General features: G+C 38.8%; 1 protein-coding gene across 1 annotated transcript in view; it reads right to left on the bottom strand.

Annotated features, from left to right (window-relative positions):
• lamc1 (laminin, gamma 1) overlaps nucleotides 1–20,651 on the bottom strand; it is a 273,781-nt gene that overhangs the window by 147,652 nt on the left and 105,478 nt on the right. The window contains exon 2 of the mRNA XM_063064045.1: nucleotides 4,537–4,841. Coding sequence (XP_062920115.1) covers nucleotides 4,537–4,841 — 305 coding nt within the window. The remainder of the gene's footprint in view (nucleotides 1–4,536; nucleotides 4,842–20,651) is intronic.

Below are 20,651 nucleotides of genomic sequence, written 5' to 3'. Positions count from 1 at the left end.
ATCCTCCTTGTTGTGGGTTGACTTTAGGATTTATGGAGTCTATTATTAATTTTGTCTCCTGGAATACTAATGGTCTTAATCATCCTATTAAAAGGAAAAAAGTTTTTAAAGTGTTCCGGAGACTTAAAGCACAAATTTTATTTTTACAAGAGACCCATGTACGGAGGGGGGACAGACTACGTTTTTTCAAATTCTGGAAGGGACAACAATTTCATTCGAACTCCAATGCTAAGATTCGAGGCGTCTCTATTTTTATAGATTCCTCAGTTACTTTTATACAACAGGATATTATCTCTGATCCGAATGGTAGATTTTTATTGGTTAGTGGTTTACTATTTAATAAAAAAGTAGTTTTGGTTAATGTTTATGCTCCTAATATGGATTGTCCGGAATTTTATAAATCATTGTTTGATCAGTTTCCGAATTTGAACGAGTTTTCATTGATTTGGGGCGGAGATCTTAATACCTGTTTGTCTCCAGCTTTGGACCGTTCGGCTCCTTTACGGACTTTACCTAATAAATCTGCAAATCTGATTAATTTTTTCCTTTCTGATTCTGGGTCGACGGACATTTGGCGTTTTCTGCATCCTCAGGAAAAAGATTTTTCCTTCTTTTCACATGTTCATCATTCCTATTCAAGAATTGATTATTTTTTCATTGATTCTCGTCTTATTCCTTCAGTGATTAAATGTGATTATGATTCTATAACCATTTCGGATCATGCTCCACTTAAGCTTTCTATTAAAATTATGGCCAATATACCAAATAATAGACAATGGCGTTTTAATTCGCTGTTGCTTCAGGACTCGGACTTTGTTAATTTTATGAATGAACAGATTGAGCTTTTTTTTACAATTAACCATACAGAAGATATTTCGGTTAACACTCTTTGGGACACTTTTAAAGCCTATATTCGGGGTCAGATTATTTCGTATTCTGTTGCTTTGAGGAAGAAACAGAAGCAGGAGGAGATGGCAATTGTGGACAAGATCAAAGAAATTGATAAGAAATATGTTATGGCTCCTTCTGAGGAGTTATACAAACAAAGAACTGAACTTCAAATGGAACACAGTTTATTACTCTCGTCCTCGATTGTAAACCAATTAAAGAAAACAAGAAGTGACTTTTATGTTCACAGTGACAAAATTGGCAAGCTGCTGGCTAATCAATTGAAATCTAATTATGTTAAATCTCAAATCAATCAGATTTATAACCAAAATGATCGATTGATACTGGATCATGTGGGGATTAATCAAACCTTTTGTGATTTTTATTCTTCTTTATATCAATCAGAGTCTCCTCGAGATTCTAAATATATGAATGATTTTTTAGATAAGTTAAACTTCCCTCAGATTTCACAGGATATGTCTTCTTTATTAGATACTTCCATTACAATGGATGAGATTAAGAATGTTATTTTTTCTATGAATCTGGGGAAAGCTCCTGGCCCTGATGGGTTTACCGTTGAATTTTATAAATGTTTTGCTTCTTTATTGATTCCTTGGCTCTGTAGGGTTTTTGAGGCTTCTTTGAAACTTGGTAAACTTCCTGAATCTTTTAATAGAGCATCAATTTCTCTAATACTAAAGAAGGATAAAGACCCTGCTCAATGTGCATCTTATAGACCAATATCTTTATTAAATGTTGATTCTAAAGTTTTTTCTAAGTTATTAGCAAATAGACTAGAAAAAGTACTTCCTTCTATTATTTCGAAAGACCAAACGGGTTTTATTAAAGGTCGTTACTCTTTTTATAATATTCGTACATTGTTAAATATCGTTTATACTCCCTCACAAAATGTTCCTGAGTGTGTTATTTCTTTAGATGCCGAGAAAGCTTTTGATAGAGTAGAATGGCCTTATTTATTTAAGGTGCTTGAAATGTTTAATTTTAGCTTGAAATTTATATCCTGGATTAAACTGTTATATCACTCCCCTGTAGCCTCGGTTCGTACTAACTCTTTAAACTCACCTTTTTTTCCTCTCTTTCATGGTACTCGACAAGGCTGTCCTCTTAGTCCCCTATTATTTGATATTGCATTAGAACCTCTTGCAATTGCTATTCGAAAATCTTCAAATATTACTGGGATAACTCGGGGATTAAAGTCCCATAAATTATCACTCTATGCTGATGATTTACTTTTATATATTTCTAATCCTGAGAGATCCATTCCTGCTGTTTTAGAGTTATTAGCACAATTTGGTCTTTTCTCAGGTTATAAATTAAATCTTAGTAAGAGTGAACTTTTTCCGATTAATAAACATCTTCCCTTATATTATAAATTTCCATTTAAATTGATTAATAATTACTTTTCATATCTTGGGATTAAAATTACTTGTAAATACAAAGATTTATTTAAGACTAACTTTTTACCATTAATTGACCATATTACTCAACTTTCATCTAAATGGTTTCCCTTATATTTAACTTTGATTGGTCGTATTAATGCAGTTAAGATGTTCTTTTTGCCAAAATTTTTATATGTGTTTCAGGCATTACCAATTTTCGTTCCTAAATCTTTTTTTGATAAAGTTGACTCTAAAATTTCTTCATTTATTTGGCAGAATAAGAATCCGAGACTGGGTAAAATACATTTACAGAAAGCTAAGAGAGATGGAGGTTTAGCATTACCTAACTTTAGATTCTATTATTGGGCTATTAATATTCGACATATGAAATTTTGGTTACTTGACCAGGACATACTATCTATTCCTAAATGGGTAGCATTGGAATTACAATCAGTTCAGGGTTATACACTTGGTTCTATTTTAGGCTCCTCTCTCCCTTTTGATTCGAAACGTCTTAAGCAGGTCTCTAACCCAATAGTTAAATATGCTTTGCGCATTTGGTTTCAATTCAGAAAATTTTTTGATCTTAATCAATTCGGGTTAGCGATTCCTATTTTAGGTAACATATTTTTTCCTCCCTCTTTTACGGATCGCGCTTTTCAAACTTGGAAGACTAAGGGTATTTTACGGTTTTTGGATTTATTTTTAGATGGTTCCCTTATGTCTTTTGAACAACTATCCAATAAATATAACTTATCAAGAATACATTTTTTTAGATATTTACAAGTTAGAAATTTCCTAAGTACTATACTTTCTTCCTTTCCAATGCTTCCTCCTACATATATTTTAGATTCGATAATTAACCTTAATCCATGTCAGAAAGGTGCATCGGCTATGATTTATAATATTATTATGAAACTTAGGAAAGCTCCATTTGATAAGATTAGGGTAGATTGGGAACAGGAATTGGGGCTTACCATTTCTGTGGATGATTGGGGGCAGATTTTACAATTAGTTAATACTTCCTCTATTTGTGCTAAACATTCCCTAATTCAATTTAAAGTGGTTCATAGAGCACATATGTCCAAAGATAAGTTAGCGCGTTTTTACTCGCATATTAATCCTTTCTGTGATAGATGTTCGGGGCAGATAGCCTCTTTAACTCATATGTTTTGGTCTTGCCCTACTTTGGAAACTTTTTGGAGAGATATTTTCAATATTATTTCTAAGGTATTAAATATAGATATCTCTCCTCACCCTATTACTGCTATCTTTGGACTACCTAAAATTTCTAGTAATCTTTCCCCTTCAGCCCGTAGAATGATTGCATTTCTTACTTTAATGGCGAAAAGATGAATTTTACAACATTGGAAAGAGCTTAATGCTCCAACTACCTTTTTTTGGTTCTCTCAGACGATTTTATGTTTGAATTTGGAGAAAATTAGAAGTAACCTTTATGATTCTTCATTTAAATTTGAACAGATTTGGGGACCTTTTATTCGATATTTTCATTTAATGTAATATTTACCCTTCTTGTTTTTTTTTCCACTGTTTTTAATGGAGGTCGGGATTGAGGACGTGATTTTAAGTTTAACTCTGTTTGGTTTCAAGTTAGCCCATTGCTTTGCCTTGCTTTTAGTTAGCTGCACGGTGGGTTTTTTTTTTGGGGTTTTATTTTCTTTTTTTTTCCATTGATATATATAAAATTTAGTATACTATTATGTTATCTTGGTTTCTTATGCTTAAATTACATTGTTTGTAGTATTTTCTTTTTGGTATTGATATCTTTTGGAATCTTATTATACTTTAACATTGTATTAATGTTTATATGGCTTACCTTTTTTGTATACTTACTCAATAAAAAGATTTTAAAAAAAAAGGATACAAAATCCGGTAAGACTTCAATTTATTATGAAGCAATAATGAGTTTCACTGTCGATTACTTGTGTGCATTTTGAATGCAACCTGTATCAGAATAATCTGCATCACCTCTGGTGCCTGCACAACTGCTGAGGTGCTTGTGAAACCAGGGTTCAGCATGGGTCAAATCTTTCAAGAGAGGGACGGAACAACTTACTCCAAGGAAATGGGCATTGAAACAATGTTCACAATATAAAGCACTTAAAATTAGGTGGTAAAACTCTTAATCAATCATTTCTATTATTATATTTAAGGTCACACCTTTTAAAGTATATCAAGTAGTACAAATCATTTTATATATGCAAGAAATATATTTTTTTTTAATTACCTGTAGTACAGGACTATTGTCAAAGTTGTAAGCACTAGGCCTCCCTTCCAGAGTAGAAAAGGCTACATTTCCTCCAGTGAGGGGAGATATATCACTAAATTCATCTGTGCACAGTGCCTGTTGCTCATCATCTCCAGTTCGGATAAACCCACGATTCATTTTGTGGTAGGTTTTTTCACAAGATCCGCTATAATACTGGTAAGGTATCCAAGGTCCATCTTCACTTGTACGCTTATAAATAGCAAAGCTCTCAGGTCGACTTGTGTGGAATTTCAGTCTTACATACGTAATATCAAATGCTTTACCTGCAAAAATGAAAAAAAACTGATTACCTTTTTCTGCCTTAATATGGTGATTAAAAATCATCTCTTAGATACTATCTTCACATGCAATTTGCAACCAATTGTTATTTTTATAGCTGAAAATTAAATCTGCAGCTAATATGTGACAACACGATCACCAATTCTACAAATGAGATGAATGGAATTCAATTTTTTGACAATGTAAGGAAAGAATGTTGGCCAGAACTACCAACTCTTTTGTACTATAGAACTTTTTGCTTCTATCCATATAAATAAAAGACAAGTTGGAGACATACCAGTTGTATTTTCAACTTGCGACAGCTTAAATTTACACAAGAATATCACAGAGGAACTAATCTTCAGATAAATGCACAACATGTACATAAACTCCAAGGGTATAGACAAGTACATCAGACAAAAAAAAGATTAGGTGGGCAAGGAAGGAATTGCATTTAAAAAATAAACAATAAGATTGTTTGAAGTAACCTCAAAATTGTACTTATGAAGGCAGTATAATAGGGATGCTTTGTCAAGCAGAAATACAAAAATTAAAAGCTGAAATTATGAGTAGGCTACGAAGATTCATTTTATGGCTGGTTTATTTTGCAGTCATCTACCACATCAGGGATGGATTTTTCATATGGCACACATGCTTTCCCCCACAGGTCTAATTCATAATGTATTCATCCATCTCTCTACCGAAACTTGCGATGTCTGCTTGTAGTGGTGCTGTTGTTCCTTTCTGCACCTTGTGAAGCATCGGGTGGCGACCTTGCCGTTTATCACTTTATTGTCTGTTTTTTTTTACGAGACTGAGTTGCTAGTTCAGTGCTCACTCAGCACAAATGGAAAGGGTAAAAGCAGTTGAACCTGGGGCCACTCACCTCGAAGTTTGGTGCAAACACCAGCTGGCATACTTCCATTGTTTACACGCAAAGATTCCAACCTAATGGTGCAAAGAACTTCCTCATTTTAGCTCCATGCTTCGGCTATTAGGCTGTAACTTCTGATTGACCTTCGGGCTTTGATCTTCGGAATCGATCCCCAGATTAACCAACAACAGGATATTGTGGCTTGAACTCTAAGTGTGCCTACTGACCAGACCTTGTGCCTCCTGCTCATGTGGATAGACACAGACCTGAGACAGCCCAACAACATATGACCTTCATCCCAATTGTCCACATTGCTGGCCTTTAGAGTGCAGGACTGGACTCTGGATATATTTTGTTTCATGATTATAACACAGGCCTTGTCAGCACGGAGCAGAGGTCTTGATCCTGTATGTCTTTCATCACCGATCCATATCGCTGGTCTTCAAGTATGTAGCGGAGGCCCGATTTGACCTCTAACTCCCCACATCATTGCCCCAAACCCTAAACCTGACCCAAGTCCCCTCTCTGACCCAAACCCATCCGCAGGAACTTAAAAAACTAGGTCAGAGCACTATCTCAATGGAACCACAGCTCTCTCACTCAACGTCAGCAAGACTAAGAAGATGATTACTGACTTCAGGAGGAGGAAACCAGAGGTTCATGAGCCAGTCCTCATTAGGGAATTAAAGGTAGAGAGGGTCAGCAAATTTAAATTCCTCTGTGTTATCATTTCAAAAGACCTATCCTGGGCCCAGCACATAAGTACAATTACAAAGAAAGCACAGCTTTGCCTCCACTTCCTTAGAAATTTGCGAAGATTTGGCATGACATCTAAAACTTTTGACAAACTTCTATAGGTGTATGGTGCAGAGTATATTGACTAGTAGCATCATGGCCATTGCCCTTGAAAGGAAAATCCTACAAAATGTAGTGGATAGAACCCAGTCCATCATAGGTAAAGACGTATTATGATTATTGGATTTATTGAGTATACCTGCAAGAAAAATCTCAGGGCTGTATATGGTGCCATCTATGTACTTTGATAATAAATTTACTTTGAACTCAATCCCATTAGTTTAAATGTAGGAGGGGCAAATGTTTTAAACACAGAAGAGTAGCCAAGTACCTGGAATGCATGCCAGGAGTCTTGGTGGAAACAAGGATGACAGTTATGTTGAAGAGGAAGTTAAATAGGATATTAATATGCAGGGAAAGGGCAGGCAGAAGAGAAAGGATTAGCTTAAATTGGCATTAAATTCAACAGATACATTAATGGGCTGAAGGGCCTTTTCTTGCACTGTCCTATTCAATATTCTGTATGAATCCACCAGTCTACATCCCTTTTTTAATTTGGTTATCAGCTTCATTGTTTACTAAATGTCTAAAATTTGCATTTAAAGTGTGCCCTATATTCCCATTCAGGTAATTTATATCAAGAGTTACCTAACAATGCTTGTTTTCCTCCAAAATAAACACCAGCCATTCAAATAGTGTACTTTGCCTTCAGTCTTGCAGTTAATTTTCTATTCATACTCATTCAAATTGTAATCCAGTGAATTAAAGTTTCATTGCACTTTCTCAAGCACACTTTTAAAGTATAATGCAATTTATCAATTCCACAATCTTCAAACATATCTGTCACTTCAAAGACCTCTATTAAGTTGGCCAAACAGGAATTATCTTAAGCAAATCCACTGCCATTTTAATTTAAAATGCAATTTACATGCCCCTTTAAAGTTAGAAGTTATCTCAACGTATTTCAGGAGAACAAATAAAATACGGAACCAAGTCTTGAAATGACACAAAAGCTTGATCAAAGTTCCACGGACAGCTTTCAAAGAGGGATAAGAGAAAGAGACCTGGCAGCCAAAGGCACCAATTGCAAAGGATGATTGAAAGGATAGAACGAGAACAGTACAGAAACACTGGGAGCCATTCTAGAGCTGAATGACACCAGAGATACAAGGATTAGAGGTAAGGTCACAGAAGGATAAGAAATTATGAGGGGCACTTAAAACTGACACTCAGGTAGGAGCTGCTCTTGGACAACAGTTAAAGGCACAATGGGTGAAAGAATCAACAACTACAACCTCTGACTTAATGTCAGCAAAACCAAAAAGCTGATTATTGACTACAGGAGGAAGAAGCCAAAGATCCATGAGTCAGTCCTCACTAGGGGAACAAAGGTGGAGAGGGTCAGTAACTTTAAATTCCTTGGCATTAACATATCAGAGGATAGGTCCTAGGTGCAGCGCAAAAGTGTCATCACAAAAAGACTTGAGAGTGCCTCTACTTTCTTCAAATTTTGTTTAGATTCAGGCCAGTCACCAGAATTTGACAAACTTCTATAGATTTACAGTGGAGAGTATCCTAACTGGTTGCATCCCAGCCTGGTATGGAAACACCAATGCCAGGAATGAAGAAGGATATAGAAAATGGTGGACACAGCCTAGTCCATCACAAGCACAGCCCTCGCCACCATCGAATACATTTACATGGAACAGGTCACAAGGAATCAGCAACCATTATCAAAGACCCCACCATTCAGATCTTCTCCTTTTCTCACTACAACCAGCAGGAGGTACAGCACACCACCAGGTTCAGAAAGTTATTACACTATAACTAGCAGGCTCCTTAACAGATGTGGGCAACTTCATTTACCACTACTCTGAACTGATTCTATGACCTAAATAAAGGCATCCGTTAGTCTCGTAAGACCATGGATTTGCGTCTTGGAAGGTTTCCAGGGCGCAGGCCTGGGCAAGGTTGTATGGAAGACCAGCATTTGCCCATGCTGCAAGTCTCCCCTCTCCACGACACCAATGTTGTCCAAGGGAAGGGCATTAGGACTCATACAGCTTGGCACCAGTGTCATCACAGAGCAATGTGTGGTTAAGTGCCTTGCTCAAGGACACAACACGTTCCCTCGGCTGGGGCTCGAACTCACGACCTTCAGGTCACTAGTCCAATGCCTTAACCACTTGGCCATGTGCCCACAGACCTACAGACGCACTTTCAAAGATGCTTCACAATTTATGTTCTCATTATTATATTTTTAAATCTGCAGTTTGTCTTCTTTTTCAGTTTGTCAGTTTTTGTTTATGTGTAGTTTTTCATAAATTCTATTATATTTCTTTTTTCCCTGTAAATACAAGAAAATGAATCTCAAAGTGCACTTTGATAATAAATTTACTTTCAACTTTTCAATCAGATGCATCAAGTTTGCAGCATGTTGGTAGGTCAAACATGGAGTGCTACAGACTGCTTTGGTCTTGAGAAAGAATATACTTGTATTTGAGGTAGTCCAAAAGAAATTGATGAGGCTAATTCCTGGGATAAGAGGGTGGGTTGCCCTACCAAGACAGGCTGAACAGATTGTATCTGCATTTTTGGAATTTAGAAAACTGAGGGTGATCTTTATTGAAGGACATACAATCATATGAGCGATGTCCAGATTCACAAAGTGGGGAGTCTTAAACAAGGAAATATAGCTTCAAGGAGGCACCGATAAGTGGTGATTCTTTGCATGCAGCTCCAATGGGAATCATCATATATTTCCAGTTAGGACTACTGCAGCTGAAATCCACAGGCACAGACATGGAAACCACAATAAACAACATTGTTTTAAGATGCTTTAAAAAAAATCTATTGATCCTCAAAATTGTGAACCCTGGACAGCAGATTTGGGTTGCGAGTACAGTTCCCCTTTAAGAAAACAGAAGTGTGGATGCTGAGGAAGTCTCCAGGTAAGATTGACATGCAAAGGCTTTAGACCCTCACTCTTGGCTATTCTGCTGGTGAATGTAGAGTCCCTGGAAAATAAAATTGAAGAACTCAGAAGGACATCAGGAACTGCTGTGCATTCTACCTTATGGAAACATGGCTCACTGGCACCATTTTGGATGCAGCACTGCAGCCCAATGACATCATCATTCTCCACCAAGACAGGACAGCTCAGACTTTTAGAAACATAGAAAACCTACAGCACAATACAGGCCTTTTGGCCCACAAAGTTGTGCCAAACATTTCCCTAGCTTAGAAATTACCAGGCTTACCTATAGCCCTCTATTTTACTAAGCTCCATGTACCTATACAAAAGTCTCTTCAAAGACCCCATCGTATCTGCCTCCACCACCGTTGCCGGCAGCCCATTCCACACACTCACCACTCTCTGAGTAAAAAAACTTACATAGAAACATAGAAAATAGGTGCAGGAGTAGGCCATTCGGCCCTTCGAGCCTGCACCGCCATTTATTATGATCATGGCTGATCATCCAACTCAGAACCCCGCCCCAGCCTTCCCTCCATACCCCCTGATCCCCGTAGCCACAAGGGCCATATCTAACTCCCTCTTAAATATAGCCAATGAACTGGCCTCAACTGTTTCCTGTGGCAGAGAATTCCACAGATTCACCACTCTCTGTGTGAAGAAGTTTTTCCTAATCTCGGTCCTAAAAGGCTTCCCCTTTATCCTCAAACTGTGACCCCTTGTTCTGGACTTCCCCAACATCAGGGATACCCCTGACATCTCCTCTGTACCTACTCCCCAGCACTTAAACCTGTGTCCTCTTGTGGCAACCATTTCAGCCCTGGGAAAAAGCCTCTGACTATCCACATGATCAATGCCTCTCATCATCTTATACACCTCTATCAGGTCACCTCTCATACTCTGTTGCTCCAAGGAGAAAAGGCCGAGTTCACTCAACCTATTCTCATAAGGCATGCTCCCCAATCCAGGCAACATCCTTGTAAATCTCCTCTGTACCCTTTCTAAGGCTTCCACATCCTTCTATACTTAAAGGCGTAGAAGGTGGAGTATGATTTATGGTTAACTCATCGTGGTACAAAGACATGGTGGTTCTGTCTCAGTACTGCTCACCTAACCTGAAACATCTAGCAGTCAAGTGTCATCCATTTTATCTGCTGAGGGAGTTTTTCATCATCATCTTCTGGTGATGTACATTCCACCTCAGGCCAAATGTCAGAGAGCATCTGTAGGAGCTAAGCACCGTAATCAACAGTCACGAACGTTGCATTCTGATGCTTTCCCCTATCATTGTGGAGAATTTCAACCAGGCCAGCTTGTAGAAATCTTTGAACTACCACCGCTAACATATCACATGTGGAACCACACGTGACTATTGTTATCCCACCATCAAGAATGCTTACCATAGCACCCCATGCACACACTTTAGGAAGTCTGATCAGGTGGCTGTACTTCTACTTCCAGCGTACAGGCAGCAAACTAAAGACTGCAGCACCAGTGGTGAATACCGAGAAGGTACAGTCAAGGGAGGTGATGCAGCGCTTGCACTACTGCTTTAAGTTGGTGGATCGGTCAACATTCAGGGATTCATCTTCAAATCTGAACGAAAACACCAAAGTTGTCACTGACATCAACAAGGCCTATATGGATGAGTGTGTGTCTTTGAGAACATACCCAATATACCCAACCAAAACCAATGGACTAATGAGGAGATCCATGGTCTGCTGAAGGCTAGATCTCTGGCATTCAAGACTGGTGATCCAAAATTAAACAAGCAATCTAGGTACGACTTACAAAAGGCCATTTTAAGGACAAAAAAAAAAAATTCTGACTGAAGTTATAGAAGGAATCAGATGTATGTCTGCTCTGACAGGGTTTCAAGCCACTACGTCCTATAAGGCAAAACCTAACATCATGAATGGCAATAAATCATAAACATGAGAAGGTCTGCAGATACTGGAAATCCAGAGCAACACACACAAAATGCTGGAGGAACTCAGGTCAGTCAGCATCCATGGAAATTAATAAACAGTCAACATTTCGAGCCGAGACCCTTCTTCAGGATTGGAAAGGAAGACGACACCAGAAACTTCCTCCTTCCTTGATGCTTCACTCCGGATAAGCTCAACACCTTTTATGTACGCTTTGAAGGGGAGAATAAAACTACACTTGTGCAAATCCCTGCAGCATCCAGCAACCCTGTGATTTCTATCTCAGAGCCCGAAGTCAGAACAACATTCAAGAGCGTGAACCCTCACAAGGTGCCAGGCTCTGATGGTGTACCTGGTAAGGCACTGAAAGCCTGTATCAACCGACTGGCATGAGTGTGCAAGAATATCTTCAATCTCTCACTGCTGCAGTCGGAGGATCCCACTTGCTTCAAAGGGGCAACAATCATACCAGTTTGATGGTGCAGCGTTCACTGAGCTTGGCAACTAGCTTGCAGACTTTCATCACCAAAGTAACATCCTCTGCACAGCTGCAGGTGTTTCTCTCTGGCATTTATATTGATCTCCGTTCACTTGCCTTGGTCCTGATTGGCTACCCCTCTAGTTGCCCTTTGAATTCTATTGCCTCGCATTTCTTTGGCTCTTAGGGGTTCATAGATGGTGTCAATTTCAATATGACTTTTCAAAGAATTATCAGAGAGAACCACACTACCAAAAATCCTCGTGCATACTTCTTGCTTGCCTGGGCCAGAACCTCCATGCTATCGGGTGTTCTTCTCGGTCTTCATGTACCAAGATCAGCGACAATGGATCATGTCTTCGTACCTCCAGTATGTTTTCTCGTAAAAGAGAACTTTGAATGAAGTTCTTTAATGGCAACTTTAAGGAAGCTTGTCTCAAGAACAAAGGTACCAGTAAAGACTACCGAAAAAAGGTACGTGGTGCAAGCAGAGGTTCCCACCTGCTTCCAAAAGGTGATGATTATACCAGTGTCCAAAAAGTGCAGGATGAGCTGCCTCAATGATAATCGCCCAGTTGCATTCACATCTACTGTAATGAAGAGCTTTGAGAGGTTGGCCATGGCCAGAATTGACTCTTGCCTAAGCAAGGACCTGGACCTGCTGCAAGTTCCCTATCTCCACAATAGGTCTACAGCCGATTCAGTGTCACTAGCTCTCCACTAGGCCTTGGATCACCTAGACTATAGTGATACCTATGTCAGGCTGCTGTTTATTGACTACAGCACAGCATTCAACACAATTGTGCCCTCAGTTCTAATCACTGGGAGACCATGGTCAGTGCAGATTGGAGTAACATCTCTTCCTGGCTGACAATCAACACCGGCGTACCTCAAGGATGCATGCCCACTGGTGTAATCTCTCTACACCCAAGGCTGTGTGGCTAAGCACTGCTCAAAATCCATTTATACGTTTGCTGGCAACACAACTATTGTTGGCAGAATTTGAGATGGTGGCGATGAGACGTAAAGGAGTGAGAAAGATCAGCTGGTTGAGTGGTGTCGTAACAACATCCAACAAATCGCTGCAATTACAAAGGCACGACAAGGGTTACATTTCATTAGGAGTTTGGGGAGATGGTATGTCACCAAAGATTCTCGCCAATTTCTGCTGGTGTACCGTGGAGAGCATTCTATGTGGTTGTATCACCGCCTGGCACGGAGGGCCACTGGACAGGAGCAGAACAGAAGCTGCAGAAATTTGTAAACTCCGCCAGTTCCATCATGGACACTAGCCTCCCCAGCATCAAAGACACCTTCAAAAGGCGAACCTAAAGAAAGTGACATTCATCATTAAGGTCTCTCATCACCCAGGATATGCCCTTTTCTCATTAATACCATGGAAGAGGATGTACAGGAGCCTGAAGATACACACTCAACATGTCAGGAACAGCTTCTTCGCCTTCACCATCACATTTCTGGATGAACAATAAACACATGAACACCACCTCACTATATTTTTGCTCTTTTTTTGCACTACTTATGAAATTTTTTTTTTCAAAATACAGTGCCTATAAGAAGTATTCACCCCCTTGGAAATTTTCATGTTTTGTTTTGCAACATTGAATCAGTGGATTTAATTTGGCTTTTTTGTTGACACTGGACAACTGAAAAAGACTCTTTCGTGTTCAAGTAAAAACAGATCTCTACAAAGTGATCTAAATTCATTGCAAATATAAAACACAAAATAATTTATTGCATTAGTATTCACCCCTTTTAATATGACACACCATATCATCACTGGTGCAGCCAATTGGTTTTAAAAAATCACAATATTAGTTTAATGGAGATCACCTGTGTGAAGGTAAAGGTGTTTCAATTGATTGTAGTAAAAATACACCTGTATCAGAAAGGTCCAACTGCTGGTGAGTCAGTATCCTGGCAAAAACTACACCATGAAGACAAAAGAACACTCCAAGCAACTCTGCAAAAAGGTCATTGAAAAGCACAAGTCAGGAGATGGATACAAGAAAATTTCCAAGTCACTGAATATCTCTTGGAGTACAGTTAAGTGAATCACCAAGAAATTGGGGAAAAAAATGGCACAGCTATAAGTCTGCCTACAGCAGGCTGTCCTCAAAAACTGAGTGACCATGCAAGAAAGGGACTAGAGAGGGAGGCCACCAAGAGACAACTCTGGAGGAGTTACAAGCTTCAGTGGTTGAGATGGGAGAGACTGCACAAACAACTTCTACTGCCTGGGTGCTTCACTAGTCACAGCTTTATGGCAGAGTGGCAAAGAGGAAGTCACTGTTGAAATAAAATTTACATGAAATCTCATCTAGAGTTCGCCAAAAGGCATGTAGGTGACTCTGAAGTGAGCTGGAAGAAGGTTCTATGATCTGATGAAACCAAAATTGAGCTTTTTAGCCATAGACAAACACTGCACATCATCCATGAAGCATAGGTGGCTGCATCATGCTGTGGGGATGTTTCAATGCAGCAGGCCCTGGAAGGCTTGGGAAGGTAGAAGGTAAAATGAATATAGCAAAACACAGGGAAATCCTGGAGGAAAATCTGATGCAGTCTGCAAGTGAACTGCAACTTGGGAGAAAGTGTTTTCCAGCAAGACAATGATCCCAAGCATAAAGCCAAAGCTACACAGAAATGGCTTTAAAACAACAAAATAAATGTCCTGGAGTGGCCAAGTCAGAGTCCAGACCTCAATCCAATTGAGAGTTTGTGCCTGGACTTGAAAAGAGCTGATCCCTCACAATGCCCATGCAATCTGACAGAGCTTGAGTAGTTTTGTAAAGGAGAATGGGGAAAAATTGCAGTGGCCAGATGTGCAAAGCTGATAAAGATATATCCACACAGACTCAAGGCCATAATTGCTGCCAAAGGTGCATCTTCTAAATACTAACTTGAAGGGGATGAGTAATTATGCAATTGTGTTTAATAATTGTTGTAAATGTAGACCAATTAGTAGAAATTTGCTTTCATTTTGATAGGAAAGAATCTTTTCTGTCGATCAGTGTCATTAAAAAACTGTGATTCAATGATTCAATGTTATAAAACATGCAAACTTCCAAGGGGGTTGAATACTTTTCATAGGCATTATATATTGCCTATGGTGAATTAATTTTTTTAGTTATGTATTTCAATGCACTGCTGCTGCAACAAACAACACATTTCATGACAAATGCCAGTGATTATAAACATCTACAACTGAGGTAGGAGTTGGACGAACTTAAATAGGAAAACACCGTATTATTGGAAGAACAGGTTTAAAAGATTAGCAGCAAACGGTAAATTTCATTTCAATGAGCTGGTGACTCATTACTACTGTTAACTGCCATGTACCACTGCCAGACTGTGACTGATTTTCCTTTGAGATGTCTTGACAAGGCAAAAGGTCAAAGGAAAGGTCACCAGATGTGAAACGGAGAAAGAATGGAAGATCACCAATACATTGGGTCATCAAGATAAAAAGAATGCAACAAATGCACTGGCTGCTGATAACATGCCAGATGACATCACATACATCCTTCATGTAACTGGGACAACCACGTTCCTGGGTAAGGTTTTTTTATGCTACATTTTTTTGGAAACTTCTTGACTAAATTGCCTTAATATTATTCAAGGCCTATTATATTTGGCCATCCTACCCTCAAGTAGGTCACACATTTTGGGTTGAGAACTGCTGGGTTAAATCTTAAATATCATGAAATGTCATTCATGACAAAGCACCTGTGCATGTCAATCAGGACATCACTGATGTAAATCAAGGACATAGTCTTTTGACAGATCTGGAGTAAAGAGATACAATCAAATTGATACAACCAGGTCTGAGAAGAGAAAACCTGCAAAGTATCATAAAGTGAATAAACTGTTAATGGTTGGAAAGGTTTTTTGAATGTAACCAGACCTGCAAATTACAATAAACATACTTTACAGATAATCCGTGCCGACTTAGCAGCATACAGGAGCATCCTGTGTAAATACCTTTATCTTCTTATATTGCAGTATTCACATTTCTGCTTGGTATTTCGGTTGCTGGGCTGTTGCCATCTTGAGGAATATGTTCAATAGTGAATCATAGAAACATTGTGATCACAAGCCCTCAGCTGCAGTGAAGACCAAGTCTCATAATTAACAGTTGTTCTTAATGATTCTCTGAATCCATGATAGCAGCAATGATACACAGCTCCTGAGCAATTCAGAACGCTTCAGAAATTCTAAGTATTATCAACTAAAGTTAATGCTGAGCCTCAAGGGAAGATATTAGGGCTGAGGAAATAGAAGTTTTATTTTCAGGATTATCTTAATGAGAGATGTGTCAAAAGACGTACAGAGTACAGCAGACTGGGATTTCCAGAAAAATAAAATGAGCTTACTTTCATTTTTGGTAAGTCAATGAGAATCCACACTGAGGAGTAAACACTCAATGCCAGAGGATGTTTGACAGTAATTAAAACACTGCACTGTTTAAAAATACATGTACTTAAAAGGACAGGCTCCAACTTGTTTTGCCCTACCTATCTGGTCTGGTACTTCATGCCCTTCCAAGGCACTGATTTAGAACATAAGAAATACAATATTCATGAAGTGTTAATTGTTTCTTCTACCGTAACTGCTGACTGACCTGCGGGATGTTTCTAAAATTTTCTGTTTTTAATCTGCCTGATTACATTTCAGATCTATATCTCATTCTTTGAAACTCCAGAACACCAACTTGCTTGCTCTTAATGTTTAGATTCATATTCAGGTAAGTTTATCTGAAAATGAATTCCTTGCTCTCACGAAGCTCATGTATTACACATAGTAATAATTAAACACTAAGTACAGCGAAAGTTCTTAAAGATCAGAATGCTGTAACGATTGTAAAGCTGGCTGAAGTACAGCACAAAGACATTCTAAAGTGATAATAATAAAATAACCAAAAGTTAAAAGTCCAAGAACTTAGCTGCACCACCAGGAAGGGGATGTGAATGAGCAATTGGTTTGAAAATCTGATAGAACAGTTCTTCTCCACTGCTATCAGATGTCAAGACTTTCAAGCTCTTGTAAGGTACAAGACAGAAAAAGGAAAGGCCACAGAGATGGGCATCCTTGACAATATGATTAGCCTTCATGAAGCAATGCATTGTGAAGATCGACTGGATGGAAGGAAGAGAGAAACCTCTCAAATCAAGAATCAATACAATATTCAATCCAAGGTAAGTATATCCCTTGAGGAAAGGCGTCCAAAATTGTGCACAGATGTGATCTCACCAAGGTTGATTTCCCATTTCCTTGCTGCACTTGGATAAAAAAGCTGTGACGTGTGTACAACAAACAAACATACTAATAAACAACGTTTAATGATTGTGAAAGAAAAATCAAATCTTCTGGAGGGAGTCAGTAAGTCAAGCAGCATCTGTGGGAGAAAATGAACTGCCAATATTTTGGGTTGAAGTCCCCGATGCAAGGTCTTGGCGATCAGGTCTCCTGATGCAAGCTCTTGACCTGAAACTTTAACATTTCCTTTCTCCCACCCCTACCCCCTTGACCCACTGAGATTGTCCAGAAGTTTTTCTTTTTGCTTCAACATCTGCAACCTTCTTGGACACTCACTAAAACAGAAAAGGTATTCATAATCCACACCATGCTAAAAGTTGTAATTTTTCAATGGCCAAGACCAGACGCCAGTTTCTTAAAAGATAGAGATTATCCTTCGTAGGCAGTGGAGGTGATGCAGGGTCATCTGGTCTGCCGTATGTTCCTTACAGCCTCTTAAGCTGCAGGTCTCTCAGGATGCTCTTCTTCCTTTTCGATATCTGCTTATGGCCTGGTCATCAAACGTGAACATAGATGAATTCCAAGTTGGTCACCTCTCTAACAAGTCACCAGATCTCAGGATCCACCTCTTCAACTACTCCTCATGTACATCTAACAGACAGAGCTTTGACCACATCCCATCATAGCCTCAAGGAGAAGCCCTCTTCCTTCCATCTCTAGCTGGGCCAGAGTAAACAGAATAAATCCTGGTAGTCCAATCCTCTAGCAGCCGGTTGTTGGTGTGCATATACAGGGACTCCATCCATTTGCACAGAGGGATGACTTTTACCCAGCTGGATAGAGGCTGCCGAAACATAGAAGATGCTTGATAGCACCATCACTGACAGCTATTACTTTGCTGATGATAGAGAGTAGTAATTTACAGGATTGGACTGTCCTTGCTTTCCTTGAATTGGATAATATCTGGGAAACTTTCCTCATTTTGCGGCAGCAAGCAGCAGTATAACTTTAATGAAAAGCTTGGCTACAAGTGCACCCAATTCCAGATCACAGATCTTTGGGGTCTTGGGATGCTGCTGTCTGCTTCCACTGCCTTTGCTCGGTCATTACTTGACATCAGCTGGAGTGAATCAAATCATATCTGAAGATACATTTTCACAATTATTCCTAAATTATTCATACAATTTTACTACTTAAGCAATGAACTGAAATTCATGATTGAACTACATTCAGGATTGTTGGTAAAACTGAACAAACTTGGGCATTATGTGATTGTTTACATGAACACAGCCAGAAGTTCAGACAACACTGTGGAAATAAACAGCAAATTAAAACAATTCATCCCAATCCAAAAGGATATACTTGGAAAAATATAAACTGCCTTGCTTTTTCTGTGGTGTTTGAACACCAAAAGAGCAGAACAAATTTGGTTAAAAATAACTTGCATCTTTTACATTTATTTAATCAATCCTCCAGTGATTTATGGGCACTAACAATCTTATTATGTCTTTTGGGAGACTAAGTCTTGTATACTACAAAACAGTACATTTAATAAAGCTAACCTATACAATAGACTTGACCAAGTTACAGTGTTGCTTCTGATCGGTCTTGAATAAGAATGATACTGGGTAGTGTATAGCAACTGCAAACACATTAGAAGAATGCCAGCATAGTGAATGGTTATTCATTAAAAGTCAAGTGCTTGGGGTGCTTATTACCTCCATACTGAACAAATCAGGAGTTTGGTAAATTCCATAAATGCACTTCATAAAACTTCTCCTTTGTACTTCATTTCTTATTATTATTCTTAGAATGTGTTTGAAGTGCAAATTCAGCTTGCCCAAACAATTTTTGACATTACATCTACAAGCTAGTTTCACAGTCCATGCAAGTTGTCCCAAGTGATTTTAGACACTCTGCAAACTGAACAATCAAGTTAATTTCTATAGTTCCATTCTAGTCGAAGTCAATGAAATTTATCTACATGGATGCAAATCAGCACCTTTGACATGACAATGCCAAGTCCCAAGAGGTCCAATGACTTTGAAATGACCAGAATCCAATTAAAAGTTACAGTGCAAGCTTTGCTAGCCCAGCAAAGAACCTATTCTGTGTACTGCCCCAAAATGTTATTCAGGCAGCTTCTAACTCTCACTATCACAAAAACATAAACACTTCTCTTTGTAAAACTGCAAAATATTGCTTAAGATTGAAGTTCCTAACTTGTAGAATACTGTAGAGAGTATCCAGCTTCGATTGGTTTCTCCTGCCAAATATACTCAAATATACTCTGCTTTCCCTATCCCTCTCCACCTACCCATTCTCCAAACACACGACCCTGCTGCTGCGACCCCGTATTCTAACGCTATCGCTACATGCACTCTGTGGCGCTGCACCAAAGTGTGCTCACCCACAGTATATCACCATAACTCTCACCCACAAAATGGTTTTAGAAGGTTTTCCAATGGCAGGTAGATTAGAAACAGTAGAGTAATTCTTAAATGGTGAGAGAATGGAAAGTGTTGGTGTTCAGAGATTCACTGGGGTACAAATTGAAATGAAGAGCAAAAATATATCTTGCTCCAATTGTGTAAGGTCTTGGGGATACTGTGAACAGGCATCCCTACCTGTACTTGCAATGAAGGGAGTGTAACAAAGGTTTAGCAGATTGGCCTTGAAACAAGAGATTTTGCACAAGGAAAGATGAAGCAGACTGGATCTACTGAGTTTCGAAGTCTGAGAAGCAATATGATCAAATGGTTCAATATTAATACAGGGCTCAGCAGAGTAATTTTTTCCAAGACTGGGGTGTATAAAACTAGCTTCATACTCTCATTTACTATCAACATATGTATATCATATACAACCTTGAGATTTGTCTCCTTGCAGGCAGCCACAAAATGAAGAAACACAACAGATCCTATTACAAAAACCCACACAGCAAAGATCATCAAACAACCACTGGGCAAAAAAAACAAATTTTGCAAACAAGTGGAGCCAGTTCTGCGCTGAGGAGAGTAAAACTACAGAGTAGTAAGCCAAATGCCAGTTCACCCTTGGCCTCAACACCTTGATCTTCTTATTCTGGCTCAGTGCTTAAATCTGATATATCAGTTTGTGCTCCACCACAGATCACTGACATAAATAACCCCAGGTCGGACATGTGGAAGTTTGATCGGGAAAACTCCTTTCCTGGGTATAACCTTTTCTATTCTTTGGCTGTTCATGGAAAGTCAGAAAAACGTAGTAGGTGTGTACACTGGTATCTGGTTGTGTAAATTCATGTACTTGTGAACTGATCCTTATCAGTAAATTTTGATTCTCCCTGTGCCTAACTGATCACTATGACAAGGGATAAATTCTTATAGCAATGCATACAGTTGCAAGTTTGTGAACCTTTTACAATTTCCTGGTTTTCTGCATTAATTACTCATAAAATGTGGTCTGTTCTTCATTTAAATCACAATAATAGACAGACACAATCTGCTT

This window comes from Mobula hypostoma, chromosome 12 (assembly GCF_963921235.1).
Source record: "Mobula hypostoma chromosome 12, sMobHyp1.1, whole genome shotgun sequence".
NCBI classification, from domain to species: Eukaryota; Metazoa; Chordata; class Chondrichthyes; order Myliobatiformes; family Myliobatidae; genus Mobula; species Mobula hypostoma.
Note: the sequence above shows the minus strand (reverse complement) of the source record. Positions and strands in the feature narration are given on the sequence as shown.